Consider the following 22040-nt stretch of genomic DNA (forward strand, 5'->3'; position numbering starts at 1 on the left):
ATTCACTTCTAACTGTCAGTATTGTAATTCAGCCGATTTCTGTTTTTCACTGAAACCTGGAGTTGAATTGTCTTGAGCCGGAAGGCATTCAAGCTGCTGTTTTTCACTCAGCTATATTTCTCTATAAGCATCTAATTGTTTCAAAAAGTGATGTACAGTATGCAAAAACCTGAATCTAATGCAAATAAGTCTGTACAGCACTAAAGTTAACAGGTGTTCTCATTAATGTAAGTAGACATGGAACAATTCTTGAATGTTTTATAAACACTCATAATCATGGCCAAATATGTTACAATAGCACAGAGATATATACTGCAACATCTTTTATTCTTGTTGTGCAATCTCAGCACTTATTAATGGGAAAGGTGTAAGTAATAAACTTGTGGTGACAGTACCTGTTTCTGCATAAGTCACTGTATCTTTAATTAGCTAATACGTCTAAATAAAATTCTTGGTAGCATAACTATTGCCACCTGTCCTCCCACAGTTTGCTTGTTTATAAATGTGAATAGTGTTTTAGTGTAATTAATGGCTGCAATGTTGATTGACAAGCAATGAGCACCGTTGCATCACTGAGGTTCTCTAAAGACTTCACTCATTAATCTAATGATTAACTCTTGAAAATCTTAAACTTGCATCCAATTTCCCACATTATCAACTCTCAGTTGGAAAGATCCATACATAGAATGAGATTCTTGGTTGACCTAGTAGATCATCCCTGGAAAACACATGGTGGCTTTGTAATATAATCAAGAAAATTCTATCCTAGAGATATGTATAGAAATACCGACCCACTCTTTGCTCTTCCTGACTCCTCCAAACTTAATCTTATTGTCTGAAATCTAGGATTTATTGACTGATGGGAAAATATAGTCTCAGACCGTGGTTCTCAATCTTCATAATGGATTGCCTAGTGATAAAAGTGGTATTAGTAGATGTCAAAGTAAACTACTTACATTGCCTAAAAGAACACAATGGTCTTGCAACCTCCTAATTTTATTACAATGGATACCTTTTTTTTTTAAATTTTATTTATTTATTCATGAAACACAAGCAGAGGGAGAAGCAGGCTCCATGCAGGGAGCCTGACGTGGGACTTGATCCCGGGTCCCCAGGATCAGACCCTGGGCTGAAGGCAGCACTAAACCACTGAGCCACCAGGCTGCCCAGTGGATGCCTTTCATGAAGATGGCACTGAAGGTTAAAAGGAAACACCCTGCCCCTCCCAAAGCTGAAGTTGAAGTAAAGGCTTTAAAGGCCAAGAACACAGTACTTAAAGATGTCCAAAGTCACAAAAAAAAGATCTGCATGTCACCTACCTTCCAACAGCCCAAGACAGTGTATCTCCAAAGGCAGCCAGCCCAGATATCCTTGGAAGAGCACCAGGGGAAACAAGCTTGACCACTATGCCATCATCAAGTTCCCCCTGACTACTGAATGAGCCGTGAGGAAAATAGAAAACAATAACGCACTTGTGTTTATTGTGGATGTCAAAGCCAGCAAGCACCAGATCAAACAGATTGTGACAAAGGCCACTGATGTAGCCAAAGTTAACATCTTGATCATGTCTGATGGAGAGAAGGTCTATGTTTGACCGGCGCCTGACTATGATGCTTTGGATATTGCCAACAAAACTGGAATCATCTAAATTGAGTCTAGTTATCTAAATCTAAATCTAAATATTTTTACCATAAAAAATTTTATTACAATAGAGGATGAGCTACATATACTGTGGCATATCAAATAGTAGCTTATAATGTATTCGCTGAAATGTAGAAGATATATAGTATTCATCTATTTATTATTTATTTAATACCTTTTAGGTGTGGGTTGTGCAGCCATACCTTAGGTAGATAATTGCCCTTGGGTTCAGAGTGAATATACTGTAGTAGGGGGAACAGAGAGATCAACAGAGAATTTCAACGAAGACCAATATGTCTAATAACAAATTAGGAGCAAGATATCATGGGAATGCTTAGGAAGGATGTCTATTTTAGAGAACCATTTTCTGAAAATGTAACATTTAAACTAAACTGACCCGAATGGTATGATAGAGGAAGTCAGAGGGTTCTGGGCAATGGAAACCTACTCTTAGGGAAATGAAAATTAGTATGGGAGAACTTGAGAATAACAAAAAATTATTATGGCTGAATGATAGAGAGGCAGAGGGAACTATAGAGCAGTGTCATAGGTGGATCTGGTAGGCTGAATTAAAGTTGCACTGTAATGCAACATCTGTGGGGAATCTCAGGATGATATCAAGCAGAGGAATAGGTTGACTGGATCCAAATTTCAGAGGGATCACGATGGCTGCATATGGAATATGGACTGGAAGAGAAAGTGAGGATGAGATGGTGGGGAAATCCAAAGATTTTTGTTATTAAGTCCATGTGGGAGATGATGGTAGCAGAGATTTTTATATGCATAGAAATATTTTTTTATAACATGGTATTTTCATTATAATATAAACACATACCCAATGTTAATCCATGGGTCAAAAAATATAGGACAGACAATAATTTAGTATACCTCGGGGAAAGGGAGATTTTATGTTTATACTTTTGTATTTGTTAATCTCTTTTAAATTGGGCATTACATAAATAGGACATAATGAAAATCATTCCAGTTTGAAAATGGTGGGAGCTGCAAATTTCCAAATGTTATGGGACTAAATGAGTAATTTTGCACAGTGAACATAGCTCAGATTAAAAGCTGATCTGTGATTGGCAGTGACTGATTGAGCAGTGGGTACCAGCAAACATGAGTCCTAGGATGATTAGTTTATCTAGCGGCAAGTACTCCCCCCAAATTTAGAAATTAACATTAACAGCAATAAAAACCCTAAGCTGATATCTTTATACACCAACTGCTTCGATTAGTCACTTTTTCTGTCGTTTTTCATATGAACACCACAGGCAAAAGTTTTGGTGTAGCTGACTGCAAAACTGTGGAAACTGCTAAACTATCTACTAATTACTTAGATAGTATTCTTTCATGAATATTGAGAAGACTGTTTCTCAGTACTTAAAATATTTTCCTACTGATAAAAGAATGCACATGAGTTTTTGTTGAACATTAGTTTGATTGAGATAAACTTTGGGTGTGGGTATTTCGTTAACAAATAGAAAGGTAGAGTGGACAATTGATACAGACGTGAATGTTCACTATAGGGCCAATTTTATCATGCAGAACAAATCTGCATGAACCAAATTATTTGCATGTCAAAGGTACAACTCAATTTCAATTAAAAAGCACTGTCTTTGGAAGGTTGGCCTTAAACCTTAAATTGTGGAATGCGTTTAGATCTGTTGTGTATGTAGCCCAACATTTGTTTACTTTCCATTAAATAAGAAATTGCTTACGTGGGCAGGGTATTTTGATATGATGACACCACTGAGGGTTTCAATAAATGTACATGCAAATCAATCAACCCCAAACACATTGAAAACATATCCAGTAAACATCTGGAAACTAATGAACGCACATTTGTTAACACAGGGGGAGTTGTGGAAATTCAGGATCCATTGGTGGCTAGCCTTATTTAGTAGCATGTGGATTTAAGAATATTTCATGGAGTCAGAAGGAAGAAAGGGTAATTACAACATAAGGTTCAACATCTTTAGATATGTAGAACATTTTCCGTTGCTTAAAACAAATATTCCCTAAGAAAGTATAAAACATTTTTCTGACTTGCAAAGTTTTTGCAGTCTATCATTTAAATTACTTAAATAAAGGGAGCTTTACTGCTCCCCAAAGCTAAGAATATAACACCCTCCATGCATATTAGCTTGATCTTTCTGACAGACCAGAAGAGTGTTTGTGTGTGCCAATTAAAACAAAAATGGATCCCTAGTGGCTTGTTCTTCACACAACTTCTGAAGACTGCTATCATTGTTTGCTAGGGTAACCCTGGATAAGGCTGCTATCCAAAGTAAACAAACTTTTCAAAACTTTCATGACAGATGGGGGTTACAAATGCATTTTAATAAGAGAGTTGCCAAAGCAACTTTTTTTTTCTTATAATCAGCATATATTTACTTAACATCTAGCAACATTGGGAACACGAGGCAGATACTTTCTCACAAAATGTTTTAACAAGAAACATTTTTGGAAAGACAAATTGAAGACCTTTTACTTCTAACTGATATTTTACCCATAGTTTTATGTTAACTTTGCTCAATATGTTAAGAAAAATGTTAGGAGTTACTCAAACCAGACTGTAATTTGAGATAGACATGTAGCTTGATAATGTAATTTCATTGGTGGTCATAAACACCTTTGAGACCAAGAAATTTAACTATTAGTATAACCATGACAACTTTTATTTGATCACCTACTTCAAATGAATATTGGGGAAGTGTGATGCAAGATCAAAAAAATGTGAAACTGAGGGTTTTTTTTTAAAGCATTATTTCTTCAATTTTAGGTCTTGAGCTCTCACTATAATGTAGTCAAAATAGGTACCTATATTTTATGCTGTTAGAATTCAGTAAAGATAGAGTCTAAACTAATTTCAAAAAATAATTTAAATTCACTTCAAATGGATTTAGTATATTTTGACATAAATTTTATATCTACTTAATTTAATTCAAATATAATGACTTCATCATGAAGTCCAAAGTGTCTCCAAATACAATAGTAATTAAATTCCATTCCTCCTAAAGGGATAATCCACTTATTTGTAGAATCACTGTAGCCATATCATTTAACATTTTTTAGGACTCTTTGAATATTTGGCATATTTTATTACACATTTCCTGCATACATTTTCAGCTTCCTTAAGATGGAATAAATTCCCCTTTGGTTCATAGTCAAAGATTGATAGTAAGTGAAATGTGAATGATACTTAATTCAAACGTAGGATTGTTTTAGTTCTTTCTAGGATTTGAAGGTATTTTTTTTTTTTTTGATGCTTCAGTCCTGTTTTAGACATATTTTTTCATAGCAGAATAGTGGCTGTTTTTCAGGGAAAAAAAAAGAAAACATCTAAATAATGATATTGGGTGATCCTTTAAAATTGAGCTATCTGTAACATAACAGTAAAGAAGCAAGTGACTTTTTTTCTAAGATCTGCATTCCAGATTTCACAACTAAAACCAAATCACCATAGTCCTTTTCTCATTTGCACAGAGTCCTTGACTGTATGAGATTGTTTGCTGAGGACTAGTGAACTAGAAATCAAGATCTTTGTAATCTCTTAATTCTATCATTTAAAATGATGCCAATTTGATAGAATGGCATTCTCATTTTCCTCATTTGCTTCATTTTCTTCATTTGCAAAATTACTTTATGATAGTGGAGGGAAGCTGCATTTGAAGAATGTTTATTATGTGCTTTGAGATCATTAAAGCTGATATCACTTTGCATACCAAGTGGTAGTATTCACGTCCCTAATACACTAAGGTTCTGATATAATCAACCTTTAAAGAATAACGTATCATGACCAACAGTTTATGTATAATTCCATGATGTAACTGTGTCTGCAGTAATTACTCACTCCTCTGAAATCTTGACATGAGCATTGTCTGTGCCACTCACATTGGGACTCACATAAGCCATTTTCTATTGTTATTTATCTTTATATGCATATGTCCTATTTATGCAAACAGACTGTGAGCTTTTTGGGGGGTGGTGTATCCTTAGCTTCTAGCAATGTGCCTTGCACTTAATGGACGCTTAATCAGTCCTTGATTACTAGGGGGATATTTGGTCAGATACATTCCCTCCCGGTCTCATGAACAAAGAATTATTTGTGGAATTTATTCTGTGATAGGAAAGGTGCTAATATCAAAGAGGGAACACATATCACTCAGTTTCTCTTGTACCTTTGATAGTCTCAAATGCAGTTGAGGTCAAACAGAGTGGAAATAAGACAACAATATTCAACCATCAAATATATTTTACTGCTAAGGTATCTATCCAAGCATAAAGTTGTGCATGGATCATTGTCATATACATTTGATCACTATTTATAAAAGGTTGGTAATAACTAAATTAAGATGTCTATAGTGTTTACTCTGTGGAACCATAGTTTTAATTTGCTTTTGTGCTATCTTTATTTTTTTCCAAATTCTTCATAATAAACACAATTATTCTTATAATTAGGAAAAAATGTGAAATTCTAAAAAGTTTTTGTTTCTATTCCGGTGAACCAAATTACAGAAATTTTTAACAGTATCAATGCCATTCTATATATTATTTTTCACTTACATTAAAATCAAACACGGGAAAGACTAAATGCCAGACTGTATAGTGACAAGGACAATACTTAATTGATGTTACTGAAAAGGGCAATACTTAAATAAACATAAACACTACTCATTAAAACTCCTCATAGATGTTTAAATTAGCATAACAATACTCCATGTGTTAATTAAAGCCTGAACAACACATTTCTTCTCTCCTCATCACTTATTGGTGGAGTTTGAAGCTGCGAGATACCTGCTTCCATCTTCAGAAGAACCACAACAAGGGCACAGACCTAGATTCCTAGACTAGAGGAAAACTATTGTTGAAATAATACCCAAAAGCCTTAAAGAATGTGTCTATTCTTCCCATTGCCAAGTGGATATACTCATATGATTTACTAGGCATCCATGTGTCACCAGCAAGAGTTCAGACAGGTCCTTATTGAGTGTGAAACGTTTGAGGCAAATTTCCCCAGACAGGTAATTCAAGATATCTATTATTGACAACAGTAGCACATTTCATTAAGACTGCTTTGGTGCCAGGATAGATCGCTTCAAAATATGAGTTGGTGGCAAGGAGGGATTTCAACAGATGTTTGTCTAAAGTAGGCCACGAAGTAAGATGGAGACTAGCCATTCTTGCCTAAACCCGGTTGCTTTTTCCGTAAATTCTTTCCTCATCCACCTCACGCCAGCATCTGTTACTTAAGCAAAACATGATATAGAAAGAACACATTAGCATGGCTTACTATCAAATCCTTTGTGCCCGTTATTAGTATTACATCACTTTAGATTGTTATCAGCAATTGTTCACTCAAAAGGGTTAGTTAAAGCTAAAACAGACTTTGCTGATGTCTTTTCCCCCAAGAGTGTTGAAAATTCGATTGTTCAAACTGCAAATATGATTCAGCAAACCATTTATCCAAAAACCTTAAAGAGGTAATGTAAAATGTGGATTGAGAAACCTGCATTAAATGGGCTCGGGCAGCCAAAGACTTTGAAACTGCTTTCCTGTGAATATCTAGGATAGAGCAGAACAAAGTCAATTACTGACTGTAATTAAGAAGTGGAAGCATTTAAACTGTAGAGAGCAGTAGCAGACTTCTCCAGACTGCCTAGTAACTGGAAAGATTAGTGGGAAGACAGAGGAAAGAATGCAAACTGTATCTTTCTGATAGTATATTTTGAATGAATTGCATTCATATAGTTCTCTGATCCAGCTTCCTCAAATGAATTCATAAATCACTGATTATGTACGATTAATGCAGCAATATATTTGGATAAAGAAACTTTTAAAATACATTTTGTTTTCGGTTGTGTTGGCAGTAAAAGATCCCCTTTGCATTGCATAGCATGCACCAAAAATGCAAATGTACTGCTGAAGTACTTACATTTTATCACTGTTTGAATTTACTAGACTGAAAACTGAACTGTTAGCTCTTTCCTCAAACCCTCAGAATATAGTAAATCTAATTATGTTTGTTTCTTGTACTTTGAAATGTGTCTTTTTATAATTTTAATAATGGTTTATTTATAATGGCAGAGAAATATATTAGATAGTACACTGTGTACACTAATTCATATTTCTTTGTGTATGTTCACAAATTGTGATGTTATATAATACATTCATAATCAAAATATTTAAATTTAAATTAGGATGAAGGTAGAGGTCAAGGACATTACTGGTTTTCTTGGGTTAGTTACAAGTGACCTTATATTTCTAGATTACTATTTCTGTGGCAACACTTCATAGAATAAATATTTGGAACTTTATGTAAGTAAAGAACATTGCTAGGGTGTTCAGATAATTAGGCAAACATCAGCTTAACTGTCTTTTAATAGATACATAAAACAGAGGACTATTTGGAGGCTATTTTGAGCCATCCCAAATCTTACATGCAATTTTACTTTAAAAAAAAGAGCCATTGGCTCTGGTAGTCTGTCAAATTCTAATGTGGATAATTAAATTCCTCTTATTTTCTAATCTTTCAGTTCTCATAATTGCATATCCTTGGATAGTTCCTCTCCTTACAGTTGTAAAACATCGGAACGCATCTCACTCAAGAATGGTTGTATTGCAGCACTGAGTGATGTTGCATCTTTATATAGTTTTTCTAAAAATAAATGACAAGTGAATATATATGTATGTGTATAATCAAAGATTTCTTTAAGACTCCGAGATCATTGTCATTAAATTTTGCCATAAGAATCACTGAAACCTTCCAAGTGAGCTATTTTGGGTAATAATTGTCACTTGAATGATAGAATTATAGAGACATCCTGAAGCATGATTTGTGATTTTCTGAACCTGTGCCACATTTCAGTGTTCACCTCCAATTTAGAGCAAGTAAGGCTGAGAAGAGGTGACTAGCTCCTGATTGAGTATTTTGAAATGTCAGTCCTCTCAACCTCTGAAGCCTTGCCTGATGTGTGACAGTAGTCGGGAAATGTTCATCTTCCAGTTGAAACAAAAAGTCAATACAAAGGGAAAATCTTCACAGTTCAGATTGATGGCCTAATACAGAGAGCGTGTCCACACCCACTCTAATCAAATTCGTCTCTAAGTGGCCTTTTATGCGTGAAATCAAGAGCATTGCTCTGTTTCTATAGGGTCACACTCTTCTCTCGCAATTCTGCGGGGGGAGAAGATGCACTGTAGTGAAAAACATATAGTTACATGTTAAATATTGCCAACTACTTAATAGCTCTGAGAGTCTGAAATGGGGATGTTCACTTGATGAATACTTTCCATGAGAGGTTCAAATATGTAAATAAACTTTTATTCTAATACACTCCTTTTGTGAGGGAAATTAGTCCTTTATTACTTTCCTATAGATCTTTATGATAGGAAAGTAGAAGTAGCCAAATGTTATTCATTTGAATGACCTTTTGGAAAAGTCTGCATTAGTCTCTTTGGTAAATAATCTGTTTTACAGCCCTCCATAAAAGGAAATCAAATATAGAGATACTATTAGATTTGAAAAAGACAAACAGGAAAGAGCCAAAAGTGCAGAATGAATTCTGACACACCCGGGTACATTTTTCTGAGGTTCTGACTTAAGTGGATGCTGTCTGCATCATTCTGAACTTCCTGACTTGCTTCTTCTTGACTTGGAGTAATTCGGCTTTAGTCCTACTCTGAGTTAATCGTTCTATTATTACAACAATAATGTATTTGTTATGACATGAAAAAACAGTTTATAGAGAGCAGTTCAAAATGATCCTAGTCTCCCAGTTCCCAGAAAGACAATTACTGGAATACAAGAAAATATTTTGGTGTATTGAAGTGTGTTTTTCAAACAGTATATATATATATACACACATATATATGCAGTATATATATTTTTTTCATTTTTTAATGTAAGAGATCTATTTTATATGGTTTGCTTACCTGTCGATTTTTTTTTTCAGATCACAACAGTATCAGGAAATGAATTCCTTCTACAGTCAGATATTGACTTCATCATATTGGATTGGTTCCACGCTATCAAAAATGCAATTGACAGATTGGTATGTATTTGTTTTGGCTGTTACCTTTATTAATTAAAATGTTGTCACTTAAATTGTGTTGCTTAGGCATATAACACACACATTTAAATGGATCCTCTAGATTGAGAGATATTAAGTTATTTTAAGTTTAGATAGAGTCCACTAAAACCCGATTCAACAGACTTGATTTGTAGAGCTGAATATCATTTGATTTCTTTCTTTCAAAAAACACAGTGCATTCATTTCCCTCACTGAAATAACATGGACATTCATTTACTAGAAACTGTAAAAAGCACACAAGCACTTAATGACTACTGAGTTTTCACATTTTCAGTTTATGCAGTCTGTAATACATATTCTTGAAAATAAATATCAATGTATTTAATTAAGCCCATGCTCACTCTTATAATACCAGTAAATAATAATCCTTTGTACTGACTTTCATTATCTTTCCAGCGACACTAGATTGTTCTTCTCATGAAAATTATCAATCTAAAACTTCATAAAATTACCCTAAATCATATATTCAGAGTATATTTTTAAAGAATCAAATTATTTAAAACTACCATTGTATACTGATTCTAGACCAAACATCTAATTTTTGGACACTAATATTTGCAAAACATTGAGAAAAAAACTATCCTTGAGAGCTTTGTATAAGCTATAAAATAAAATAGGGAATGACAGCATTTTCTGTGTGACTTTATTGCTTTTAACTGCAGTCTTCCTTTATATCATTTTTGGACTAAAACCTTAAAAAATAACAAACTGACTTTTCTCCATCATCCATATAGTCCCCTCATTCAGGCATGCTTGACTGCTCACACCCACATCCACCCACCCACACACAGAGTTTGTTGTCATTAAGAGTAGACTCTGGAGTCAAACTGCCTGAGTTTGAATCCTGGTTCCATCCTTTGCTAGCTGTGTGGCCTTAGGCAGTTTACTTATCTCTTTTGGCTTCAGTTTCCTTGTCTGGAAAGTAGGGGTAATAAATGATATCTACCTCGTAGTATTACTGTGATGATTAATTGAGTTAATACATGAGCAGTGCTTGGGGTAATGCACAGTATTTAGTAAGTTTATATATATGTACATGGCTATTATTAAATTTGATTATTGAGCTTAGCATAGAGGCCCTTTTCTAAAATAATTATCTTAGTTCAATCTTCCCTTAAAATCTAACATCAAAATATATCACTAAGCTATTTGGTGAATCCTTTCTTCCTTGTAAAATTATTCAGTCTAATTGTTTATTATTTCCAGCCAAAGGATCCAAGTGGCTCATCAAGAAACCTGGAATTATTCAAAATCCAGAGATCCTCCAGTACTGAATTACTAAGTCACTACGATAATGATACAAAAGAACAGAAACCAGAACACAGAAAATCTTTAAGTAAGTTTTTTTTTTACTTCTTGCTGATTTTAACTTTGCCTAAATGCAATGCTTATGAAATATAAATGCATTGAAATAAGATTTTAGCCAAACTCATACTACTCATGGAATATTCGTAGCCATTTCCTGGCCAGGGATTCATGAACTGGAGGGCAGTCTGGGTGCTTTGCTCACATCATTGTTGGTAATGCCTTTTGAGAAAATAATTGTTCCAAGGTCAGGGTCTCTGCTTACAGCAAATCTCTGAGTCTCTGAGTAATATCCACAGTGTTCAGATTGGTGATTGATTTTAAAAGTGGGAAATGTCAAGCATCCCCAAACCTTGGTATACGGAATATTTGATTTCTATACATTAAAAGATGTGTGAGTGACCGCCACAGTTGGACCAACTTAAACCAATAGGCTATGCAACCTTGCATACTGTCAAAACACCAAAAAAATTTAGAAATGTGGGAAGTGAATTACATGATCTCCAGGGTCACATTGAGTTCTAATATTCTGAAAGAAATTAATTTGGAGTAAAAAGGGCCAATCTCATGATATAGCAATCTTGAATATACCTTTCAGCCTTGCTCATTCTGTTCCTCCTCAACGAAAGGAGATTATGAAAAGGTGTCCAACATATCTCACAGTTGGTTTGAGTTTTGGCTTCTTGAAAGGTGTCTCCAAAATCAAAGCAGGTGTCTCAGGAATCAAAGGAAACCAATTTCTCAAAGTGTCAAAAATTATAGTACTTTTCTTGAATCATCTATCTACCTAGCTATCCTCAATCTTCTGAATCACTATTTTTTCTGCCGTCTCCCTATGATCTAATATCAGAGCTAGTTACTTTCTAGCTTTTTGAATTACAGAGAACTCCATAAGTAGGGAAGGGCTTCTAACAGAATATCTACACATGTACATGACTACATGTGCTAAATGACTATATGTGTATATGCATATATTTGTGTGCATTAGGGAAGACTCTCTCTCTCTATATATATATATACACACACATATATGTATGTATATATAAACATAGATGCACTCTCACACACATACAACAAGAAAGAGAGAAGCTATTTATATATAACATATCTTCCAGAGCTAAATTATTGGGATCTTAAAATTATCTAGAAATAGCATGACAACTTTGAGTAGAAGCACCCTTTCAAAATTAAGTCATTATTCAAAAACCCATACCATAATTTCAGCAACTGCTAGAAACATATTTAGCTAGCCAGTTGTGTTAAGTTGGAGTTTAAAATGATCAATGTTAATGTCTTAAACTGTATGGTGCTTTGCAAATTAAGTTATTTGTGGAGAGTTAGCCGTGCCACTTAAAAAGATTATTCCATAAGGTGGTACAGTTTGGAGTTATCTCATTTAAATGTTTTCCTTTAATTTCTGGTCATCTGGTGAAGTATCTTTTACTGATGGCAATTACTTAATATGGGATCAAATTTAAGGTAATATTTTAGAATTAGAATTCAGTTGTGGGTATGTTAATGTATCCATGTGAACATTTTGTTGTATATATAATAGGATATATGAGGTAATGACTGGTAGAGGCTTGGAGGATACCTGGACGTGCTTCTAGAGCCTGAAGTTTGGAAGAAAATAAAGATTTGTAAAAGTATCTGAGAAACATTGAAGCAAATGGATTCTGTGTTCAGCGATAGTCACTTGAAATCTTTAGGATGATACTGGGGAGAAAATGTTTCTACAGGTAGAGTACCAGCTCCTCCTATTTAGAATTTATTTTTGATTGGGAAAGATAATTATTTGTGTATTTAGGGCTTAAATTCAATCCTGGTTGGAGACAAGGAAAGAGACATATGATTATTCTACTCATGTTCAAATGTACCTAATTCTCTAGGGACCTCATCTTTACTTTTTCCTTTGCAGTTCAAAAATAATGACAGCTAGCAACATTAAGCAGGCATTGTTCTAAATTCTTATTTATGTCGACTCACCTAATCCTCCCACCCACCCAGTGAATCAATTCTACTACTAACTTATTTTATAGATGAGAAAACTGAGGCGCAGAAAATTAAGGACATTTGTAAAAGACAAATTATGGGGACAGGTTACAAACCCATGCAGTTTGAGATTACAGCCTGTGCTCTTAGCCATTAGACTACAGTGAAGTGAACAAATAAAAGGTAAACTTTGTATCAACTTTGGACCTGGATGGAAATATTACACTAAAAATGAGATGCATAGAAATCAGTAAATTTAAATAGGGACCCAAAAACATATTAGCAAGAGAATTAAAACCAGATGTCTCTGGAGTTTGATTTCACTATTAAAATAAAGGGGTCATTTAGTTGTAATGCTAGCCCTAATTTTAGAAAATGCTTCATTTCTATATTTTGATGGATATTTATAGCTGTGAGCCCTTTTTAAGTCTTAGTAGGTTTTTATGCAATATAGGATACAGTTAATATCCATCTATTACTTTGAATTAAGCTCGTTTACTATTTAGGTATTGATTTTCCTTTGAAAGGTATAATGATTAACCCACCCACACCGTATCAAATTAGACTATGCATTTGAAATAGTGACTGGCATATTTTATATTTGATCCTTTTTAAAATACTTCTTCAAGTAGGAAATATATTGTGCAAAACCTCTCTGACCTCAGTCCTAGATTTGAACATCCAAACTTAGGTTTTTAAAACATGCATTTAGTTTTATGTTACCCTTTTGAGATTAAATAATTATGTGGAATTAGAGATTCACAGTATCTCCTTCCTTATTAGTAGTCTAAGCAGGAACTTTATTGTCAGTTTGCTGCCTTTGGCTTCCTGTGCCCTTGATGTTCCCATGAGTTTTGTCGCCAAGATTGTAGACAGATAAAGCCAGAATTACTTTTTTTAAAGGCATGTGAACATCATTAGCAGCTAACAGGTGGTCATTTCATTGTCCAGTTTCTCTGGGTAACATGGGAAAAAATATGTACTCTCAATGAGTGAATTGTGAAAGCTAAGTGCTTAAATATACTTTCCTTTTTAAAATATGATTCTAACCTGCCAACATTATTAAGGACTAATCAGATATTTTAAGATATCAGTGAGACTAACAGACAAGAAGCCAGAAAATTCAATGTAAGGGCCAAATCACTGTGGGAAATTCAGGACACCAGCATGGGATGAGAGTGGGAGAGCAGCTCTCCAGGGAGGGTTGTTAATGGAAAGTGGAGAGTCAATCAAAGAAAATGCTAGCATATTTTTCCAAGGAAAGAGAAGTATCTTTCACTGATGGCAAAAAGGAAAGGCTCAAATATAAACTCTGCATCAGATAACCTTGGAGAGGTTTTTTAACTTTTCTGAGCTTTACTTTGTAGATCTATAAAAATGGGTCTAATACTGTCCTTGCAGGATAGCATGAGAATTTGAAATTAGATATGTAAATACTTAGCTCACAGCGGCACTCAATGAGCAGGAGCTCTTATTATTATCCTCTGTGTCCCCAAGCAGATGGTATCAAAATAGGACGTGAGCCTAGGGTAGTGTCTAATGGAAGAATGGAACAGAGCAAATATATTTGACATCCTCTCCCCAAGTATAGAGAAAATAGGTGGAAAGAGTTTGAATTGGATATGGGAGTCATAGCTACAAAAATCTAAATATGAGCAGCTGGTCTTTCTCCTGGCGACTCCCCAGGTGAAAATGGCAGCCAGGGCATTCTTGGGAGCAGCACACCAGGAAATAGTAGAAGGGAGCCAAGAGATACTCATGATTCTTCTATGCCTAGAAGAGCTGGTCATGAAGAAGTTCCAGTTGATGGAAGGGATTCAGCTCGTAGCCATTTGATTATTCCTTTAGGCATAGCTCTAGTTTATTCATTAACTCATGTATTCATTCTTCTGCATTAATCGATATACCTGAAGGTACACAAGTAAAATTCATGAGTTCACTCATTTGCACTTACTATGTTTTAAAATTATTTTTGTATTTGGGTTATGCTTTAGAAGTGATATACTGCATGCTGATCAAACGCTAAACTGTAAAATCCATAAGTGGAGACCTTGGATAATTTTTATATAAAATTGACACATTTGGCATTATAAACAAACACCCCAAAATGAACATGAACTAGAAGAATAAAATCAAAAGGTAAGAGAACTGAAAGAAAATGAGTTTTCTTTTAGCTGTCTTATGATGTTTTCATAAAAAAAGAAATGTGGGTGAAATACTGAAAGTATTCAGATATGGCTTTCCCAGTTGCATCTTCCCTTAATGATGTGTGTAGGGGGGGTGTATGTACCAGGCTCCAGGGGTAAAGAAAGGAATGGAAAAATTGGAATGAGATATTCATACAATATAGAAAATGAAAATACTTCTGAACCTTTAATAATATCTTTGTTTAAAAATTTGTCTGCAAAGTAATCATGATTATGCCAAGTGAAAACAAGTCTGTTAGAGAAGGCAGTTAGTTTTTTGTACTAATCTAAATAATTATAACACTGGTCATCCACAACTGTAAGTAGACTATGTTCTCAAAATCCAATTGTAAACTGGATGCTTAGCTCTTAGCACACTTTCATAAGGAAACCACGGACAAGCCACAAAAGCACACTTGGACCTTATGCAATCATTTAGAATGTTGTTTTTAGGGAACAGCTTGTTCTGAGTTTGTTGCACCTCTGGCCCTAAGAGCTAAGACTTTCCAGTAGCATTGCTTTCCATCTGGTTTCTCTTTTCCCCCTCCGCTACTCCTGTACCAACTCCACCAAAGCAATTAGAATGACCCACCAGAATGGCTTTGGCCAGGAGGTTCCTGGACCCTGAAAATCCTCAGTGGTGTCAAAGAGGGAATGCAGAGCCTCCAAAGCCAGAAGCAAAGAGTGGGAAAAAGGGAGAACGAAGGACTGGGAAAGATTTTTGCAGCATGGGCAGGGAAGTGAGTCCTTGGCAGGGGCAGATGTTCTTTGTATGAAATGTGTGTAATGACAGATTAAGTCTGGTATTTTCCCAAATGTTCATATTTGATGAATCTAGGTGGTGTCTTTAGGAGTGATCATTATGCTCCTGTTTTCTGTATGTTTAAAAAGTTTCACAATTAAAAATGAGTACACACACATTCTGTACTACTCATGGTCATAATTCAATAAAAGAATATACATATTTTCTACTCCTGGCTTGAAAATTTCTAAAGATCAAATTTTCTGAATATGAGTTATATTAAGACCTCTTTAAGTAAAAAAAAAAAAACACTGATAATTCATTATTTTCTTGTTTTTTCTCCAAAAGCTGATATATTTTTTCTCTGACCATTATGGCCTTTCTGGTAACAGTGTAATTAAAGAAATTCATAAGATGTTTATTATCATCCAAAATGGAAAAGTCATACTAGTTTCTTGGATGAATATGTGATTAGCAATTGTTTAAAACACATATTGTGAAGTCTGTTCTGGAGACCCATATAAAGACATATTTTAAAGTTTCTTCTTAAGAATTTTGTATGAAACAGCCTAATCTTGCCAATGCATGAAAATAATAAGATGGATAAGCCATCTGCCAAGAAAATGAAAACAATATTAAAATTGCACAAATAAAGTATATCTCACTCTGAAGAAACAGAAAATCTCTTACCTGGAAACAACAAAAACATCACAGTATTTATACAGAGTAGTATAGGTTATTGTGTTGTCGGACAGACAAAGGTTTTCAATTTGGGTAGGATGGTCAATCATCTGATTCTTGTTTTTCCCCTATAATTGATATTGCTACCCTGGCACCAATTTTGGTCAGTATGCACCTGAAAAGAATAACTATTGAAGAAAAATATGAAAATAAAAATTGCTTTGTTTTACAATAGTCGGAAGACAATACCAGAGGAGCAGTGAGTGTCAGTTCTTTTGTTTATCGTTTTCCACAGGTTCAGGGAATCCTTTATTTCAAAATATTTCTGTAACAGAAGAAAAAATGAAATATTTTAAATGAAAACTTATGGTGCTTAAGAGGGAGCATTTAAACACTGTGAGAAAAAATAGTAAAGATTAGACACACGCTTGATAGTCAGACGTCCAAACTACTTTGCCAAAATGGTTGTATTCATGAAGGTTACAGGACTTCACTGAGGCACTGTGTGACTATAGCAGTTGTTCTGACATGTGTTCCCAAGATAGTTAGCAGCAATCTCAGCTTTCCTGGGACCCATAGATTGCAGTTTATTCAAACCATTCAGCTCTCCATGAATCATTTGATAAGAGGACCTAGTTATAAGCTGAGCAAAGAATATTCTGATTAATCTCTTCTTTCCCGTCTAAGGGGTTGATCTTGCCCTCTGACCTGTGGGTGTCCATTGTCATGTATCTTGTAACATCAGCTACTCTGAGAGTCTATCTAACCCTATCAGCACTCAAGCACTAGATCACCCCATCTCTTCCTGACCCTGGCAGTAACTCCATGACCATTTTTCCCCTTAGATGAACTGCATTTAATCAATTTCTGATTTCATTGGGTCAAATGGCACCTTTCTTTCAATAATAGGCCAAATCCAAAGGGCTTACTCTTGAGCAATATTTCCTTAGCATTAATACACTACTGTGATTGTAAACAATATAAAAAGTGCTCTTTGATCTCCTCTGAAATTTCCCCTCCGTTTATTCTATGACTCCAGAATGGGTACATATTAACATTTCCCTGTGAAGTTAAATGTATAATATTTGTTCCCTACTGTCATATCAAGTTTAAAGTACCTTAGCTAAACACAATACATAAGGTATTCTTATAGTGAATCCCTGTGCAGACAAAAACATTCTTTTGAATGTACATGGTCACCTCTTTTTGTATATAGAATTTATTTGGTCTACTCCTTTTTGTTTCTGGAATATAGGAGCTATGTTAACTCTCTTCAAAATGATAAAAGTAATCTGCCTTTTAATGCATTTATTTGGGTGTCCCAAATAAGCCTAATAGTATGCTTAGGGGAAAAATGATATAATCTGAAATTTTCTTGGAAAATAAGCTTATTTCTTATTACTAATTGTAAAACCCACATCCATGCAAGGAAAATCAGGTATTGCTTTCACCCAAAAGTATGAGATGTATTCAATAATACCAACTGTGTCTATTCAAATTAAATAAAGTGTGATCTATAACATTAGGACTCTTAGCTTCCTTCAAGAAATGTCTCATGAGTGACTCGTGGAAAGGTAAATCAGTCTGCCAATTTATCTTTCCTTGATTATTTAGATAGAACCTGAAGCCAAGTACTCCTGCTACTTAATTTCCCTAATATAAATAAATATATCTTTTTTGTATACAAAATTAATTGACCTGAAAAAGTAGAGGCCAAATGGGAGATGCAATGGCCACATAGAAAATGTAAGGACTGGGACTGTGCCATTAGAGTTGATGTCCTCCAAAATTGAAGTCAAAGGTTAAGAGCAATTCTAATCAAATGACTGCATTGAAATGGTTCAAGTAAAAGTTCCTCAACAGAAAACTCTTCATGACCTGTGTCCTTGTCTGCAGATTTTTCCCACTACTGCCTGGCCCATGATTTATATTCCAGAGAAACATGGTGCTTATAATCCCTGACACACACGACTCTCTGCTGACTCTTACCTTTAAGTCAAGATCTTCCTTTGCTAAACTAACATTCTTTAAGACTCAGCTCAGGCCACATCTTCTTCAGAAAACTTTCTGTATCTCTGTGATGAGTTAGATGATCTTCCTTGGTTTTCTTATAATGTTCAGTCCATATCTCTATCATTATAACTACCAAAGTGTGTTACAGTAAGCTAATTAAGTGGGTCTATCTACCCACTAAGCTACCAGACTCTGAAAAGGACTCTAATTTACCCTTATATCTGCTACTTGCAGAGTGGCTTGATAATAGCTGAGAGTATTCAAAATGTGTAGTATTAAATTAGTTAATAAAAGAATTAGAATATTCACATGACCAATATCAACATATTACTTGTTCTGTGCTAAAAATGATGAAATTTCTGAAACCTGTTTAGGAACAATAATAAATTGTTCTTTGTTCTGATTACTTGTACTGGTTTGACATTTTAAGGTTACTATGTGTCTCTCTCAGTTTTCTCTTAGAACTTTAAATCTCAAAGTAATGGTATGTTTTCTGCAGGTCACATGTACTGTGCCTAACAAAATCACATACAAATAAGTGCTTTATTCTGTAGTGAGAATAAAAATGGCCAAGACCTTGCAGGAGAGGAAAGGAGAAATCCCAATCCCTTTGCTTAAAGTTACTGTCCTCTCAACATCTTTCTCTCATGCATTCTAGCTTCTATTTTACTTGAGAGAACAACTCTGGTTCATTTTTACTCTTTAGACTTTTCTATAGGCTCTGATTTAGAATTTTCAAAGCTCTATTGAAAACAAGAAAAAAGGAGAAACTTTTTAGGGTACCAAAAAAAGAGTAATAGTAGTTTGGATAATTTGGGGGATTTTTTGATAGTTTTAGAAGACTGAAAAATTTTCTTTAAGGTCAGCTTACTTACAAAAATCTGACTAAACATGAAAGTTCATAAAAGTGTTATATGCACCCTTTTCAAAAGGTTGTATGGTTATTGTATCAGAAATTTGAGTCTAAGAGTCACAAAACTGGAGTACAGCTCTTACCTCTGAGATACACTAGTTATAAGATTAGAACAAGTTTCTTAAGTTCCCCCAAAAATGATTTTCCAGATAAATATAATGGATACTTTTTACATAATATAAGATAAAATAAATATATAAATATGTATATGATTCATATATGATCTAACAAATATATTAAACCTAATGATAATGTATATACTGAATCTAAAATATATCCAAGAACTTTGTAGATCTATATTATAATATAAATATTAGCTACAATGATTTCCAAATGAGTCTACTCTGAGTAAAATGATCATGGCTTTTGTTTGTGTGCTATAAATCCATCAGTTCTTCTCTTTAGAAATACAGCAAGAATGCACTTTGCCAATGATTTAAACAGTCAGCAAACTCAGGTTAAACAAATGCATGATTTACCAAAGGCTTAGTTTTTTTTTTAATATCTTCATCATGCTATTGACTCATGGCATCAAATATACTTTTACTTTATTCCTTATGGGATTCTGAGTGTTATGGGTAATAAACGCTCCATTTTGCCATTCCTGAATGTGTGAGCCTGATGTTATAGCTTTCTCTAGAGATTAAGCTTCACCAAGTGTCAGTTGCCTTTTCCATTCTTGTATAAAATGGTAAAATGGTGCAATAGTAGAATTTTGACAGAGTTGTATAATTTTACTTAAAAGAAATAAAAGATTTCATTTTCTTTTAATAGTTTATATATGTATAGATATTAGAATCAAGCCAAACATCATAACACATATAGTGATAAAGAGATGCCTTTTTTCACTAGAGTAAAAATATCAAAACCACACGAATATAGAGCCACTTATAAGGAATAAACTGAAAGATGCTAAAAGTCTGGTCTCACCAAAACACACTCCATTGATAGGCTGGCAAGCATGCCTAGATGCATGCCATGTCTAACTCTATCTGAATTAAGAGAATTTGATATCTAGGAGAGGCAGTTCTATCTGTGCAAGGTTTCAGTCATTTACTGAAGCCAGGATCTTTCTATTCCATTAGACTGCAAGTGCCTGAGGGCAAGAACCTTCATATGATGACTCCTCCTCATCCCCATTACCTAGAACAGAGTCTGAAATACAATGGTGTTCCATATTAAATGTCTCAGTGAGTGAGTGAATAAATGACTGAATGACATGAAGGGAAGAAATCAATTGCAAATTTTATGTTATGAAGAATGAAGGGAAAGTTTGACATGTGAGGCATTGATTTTTTTTCAGGTCCCTTGCAGTTATATTTCTTTTCTAAAAAATATTTCAATTCAACTAAGTAGTATGTGTATTATTTGTTTCAGAGGTAGAGTTCAGTGATTCCTCAGTCTTATTATATCATGTGTCTCCCTTAATGTCTATCCCCAGTTACTCCCTCCCCTCTAGCGACTCTCAGTTTGTTTTCTATGATTAAGAGTCTCTTATGGTTTGTCTCCCTCTCTGATTTCATCTTGTTTTAATTTTCCCTCCCTTTCCCTATGCTGTTTTGTTTTTTTTTTTAATTCCACATATGACTGAAATCATAATTGTCTTTCTCTTACCGACTTATTTCACTTAGCAAGATGTCATTTTTTGATGGCTGAGTAATATTTCATTGTATGTGTATGCCACATCTTCTTTATCCATTCATCTGTCAATGAAATATCTGGATTCTTTCCATGTTTTGGCTATTGTGGACATTACTGCTATAAACATTGGGGTACAGGTGCCTCTTCAGATCATACATTTGTATCTGTGGAATATATACCTAGTAGTGCAATTGCTAGGTTATAGGGTAGCTCTATTTTCAACTTTCTGAGGAATCTCCATATTGCTTTCCAGAACTGGAACTGCACCAGTTTGCATTCTCACCAACAGTGTGAGAGGGTTCTCCTTTCTGCATATCCTCTGAGGCACTGACCTTTTGAGAGGTGTTTTAGTTTTGCTTCCTCACGAAGCAGTTCCTGAGACAAGTATATGAGTGTACATAATTTTTTTTGGAAATTGAGCCCTGGACACAGTTAAGACATGGGGGGGTGGTAGCCAGGGAAAGGAAGGCAGCCAATAAAAGGAAAAAAAGGCATCTGGAATTTAACACTGCTCTGAAACTCTGGGACATCTTTTCAGATACAGAAGAAGGGAATGACAGAGAATAAATAAAATGGATACTTATTAGACAGGAAAGAAAGAACTATAGAGAACAACATGCTGAAGAGCAGCAATAGATTAGTGAGACTGGAGTACACAAAACATTAGAGTAGCAACTGGAGATTACATTGGAAATGAATGGGGAACATTGGCAGAGTTCATGTAAGAACTGCTAGCAAATTTAGATTTTATGCTGTAGGTAATAGGAGCCTAATGACAGACTTTTCAGAAGATAAGAAACATTAACAGATCTGATACTCAAAGTAATAAT

General features: G+C 34.6%; 1 protein-coding gene across 1 annotated transcript in view; it reads left to right on the forward strand.

Moving 5' to 3' along the window:
* LOC129495519 (rho GTPase-activating protein 15) overlaps positions 1-22040 on the forward strand; it is a 617088-nt gene that overhangs the window by 299504 nt on the left and 295544 nt on the right. The window contains exons 7-8 of the mRNA XM_055303107.1: positions 9600-9698; positions 10944-11073. Coding sequence (XP_055159082.1) covers positions 9600-9698; positions 10944-11073 — 229 coding nt within the window. The remainder of the gene's footprint in view (positions 1-9599; positions 9699-10943; positions 11074-22040) is intronic.

Source organism: Nyctereutes procyonoides, unplaced genomic scaffold, assembly GCF_905146905.1.
Source record: "Nyctereutes procyonoides isolate TBG_1078 unplaced genomic scaffold, NYPRO_anot_genome, whole genome shotgun sequence".
NCBI classification, from domain to species: domain Eukaryota; kingdom Metazoa; phylum Chordata; class Mammalia; order Carnivora; family Canidae; genus Nyctereutes; species Nyctereutes procyonoides.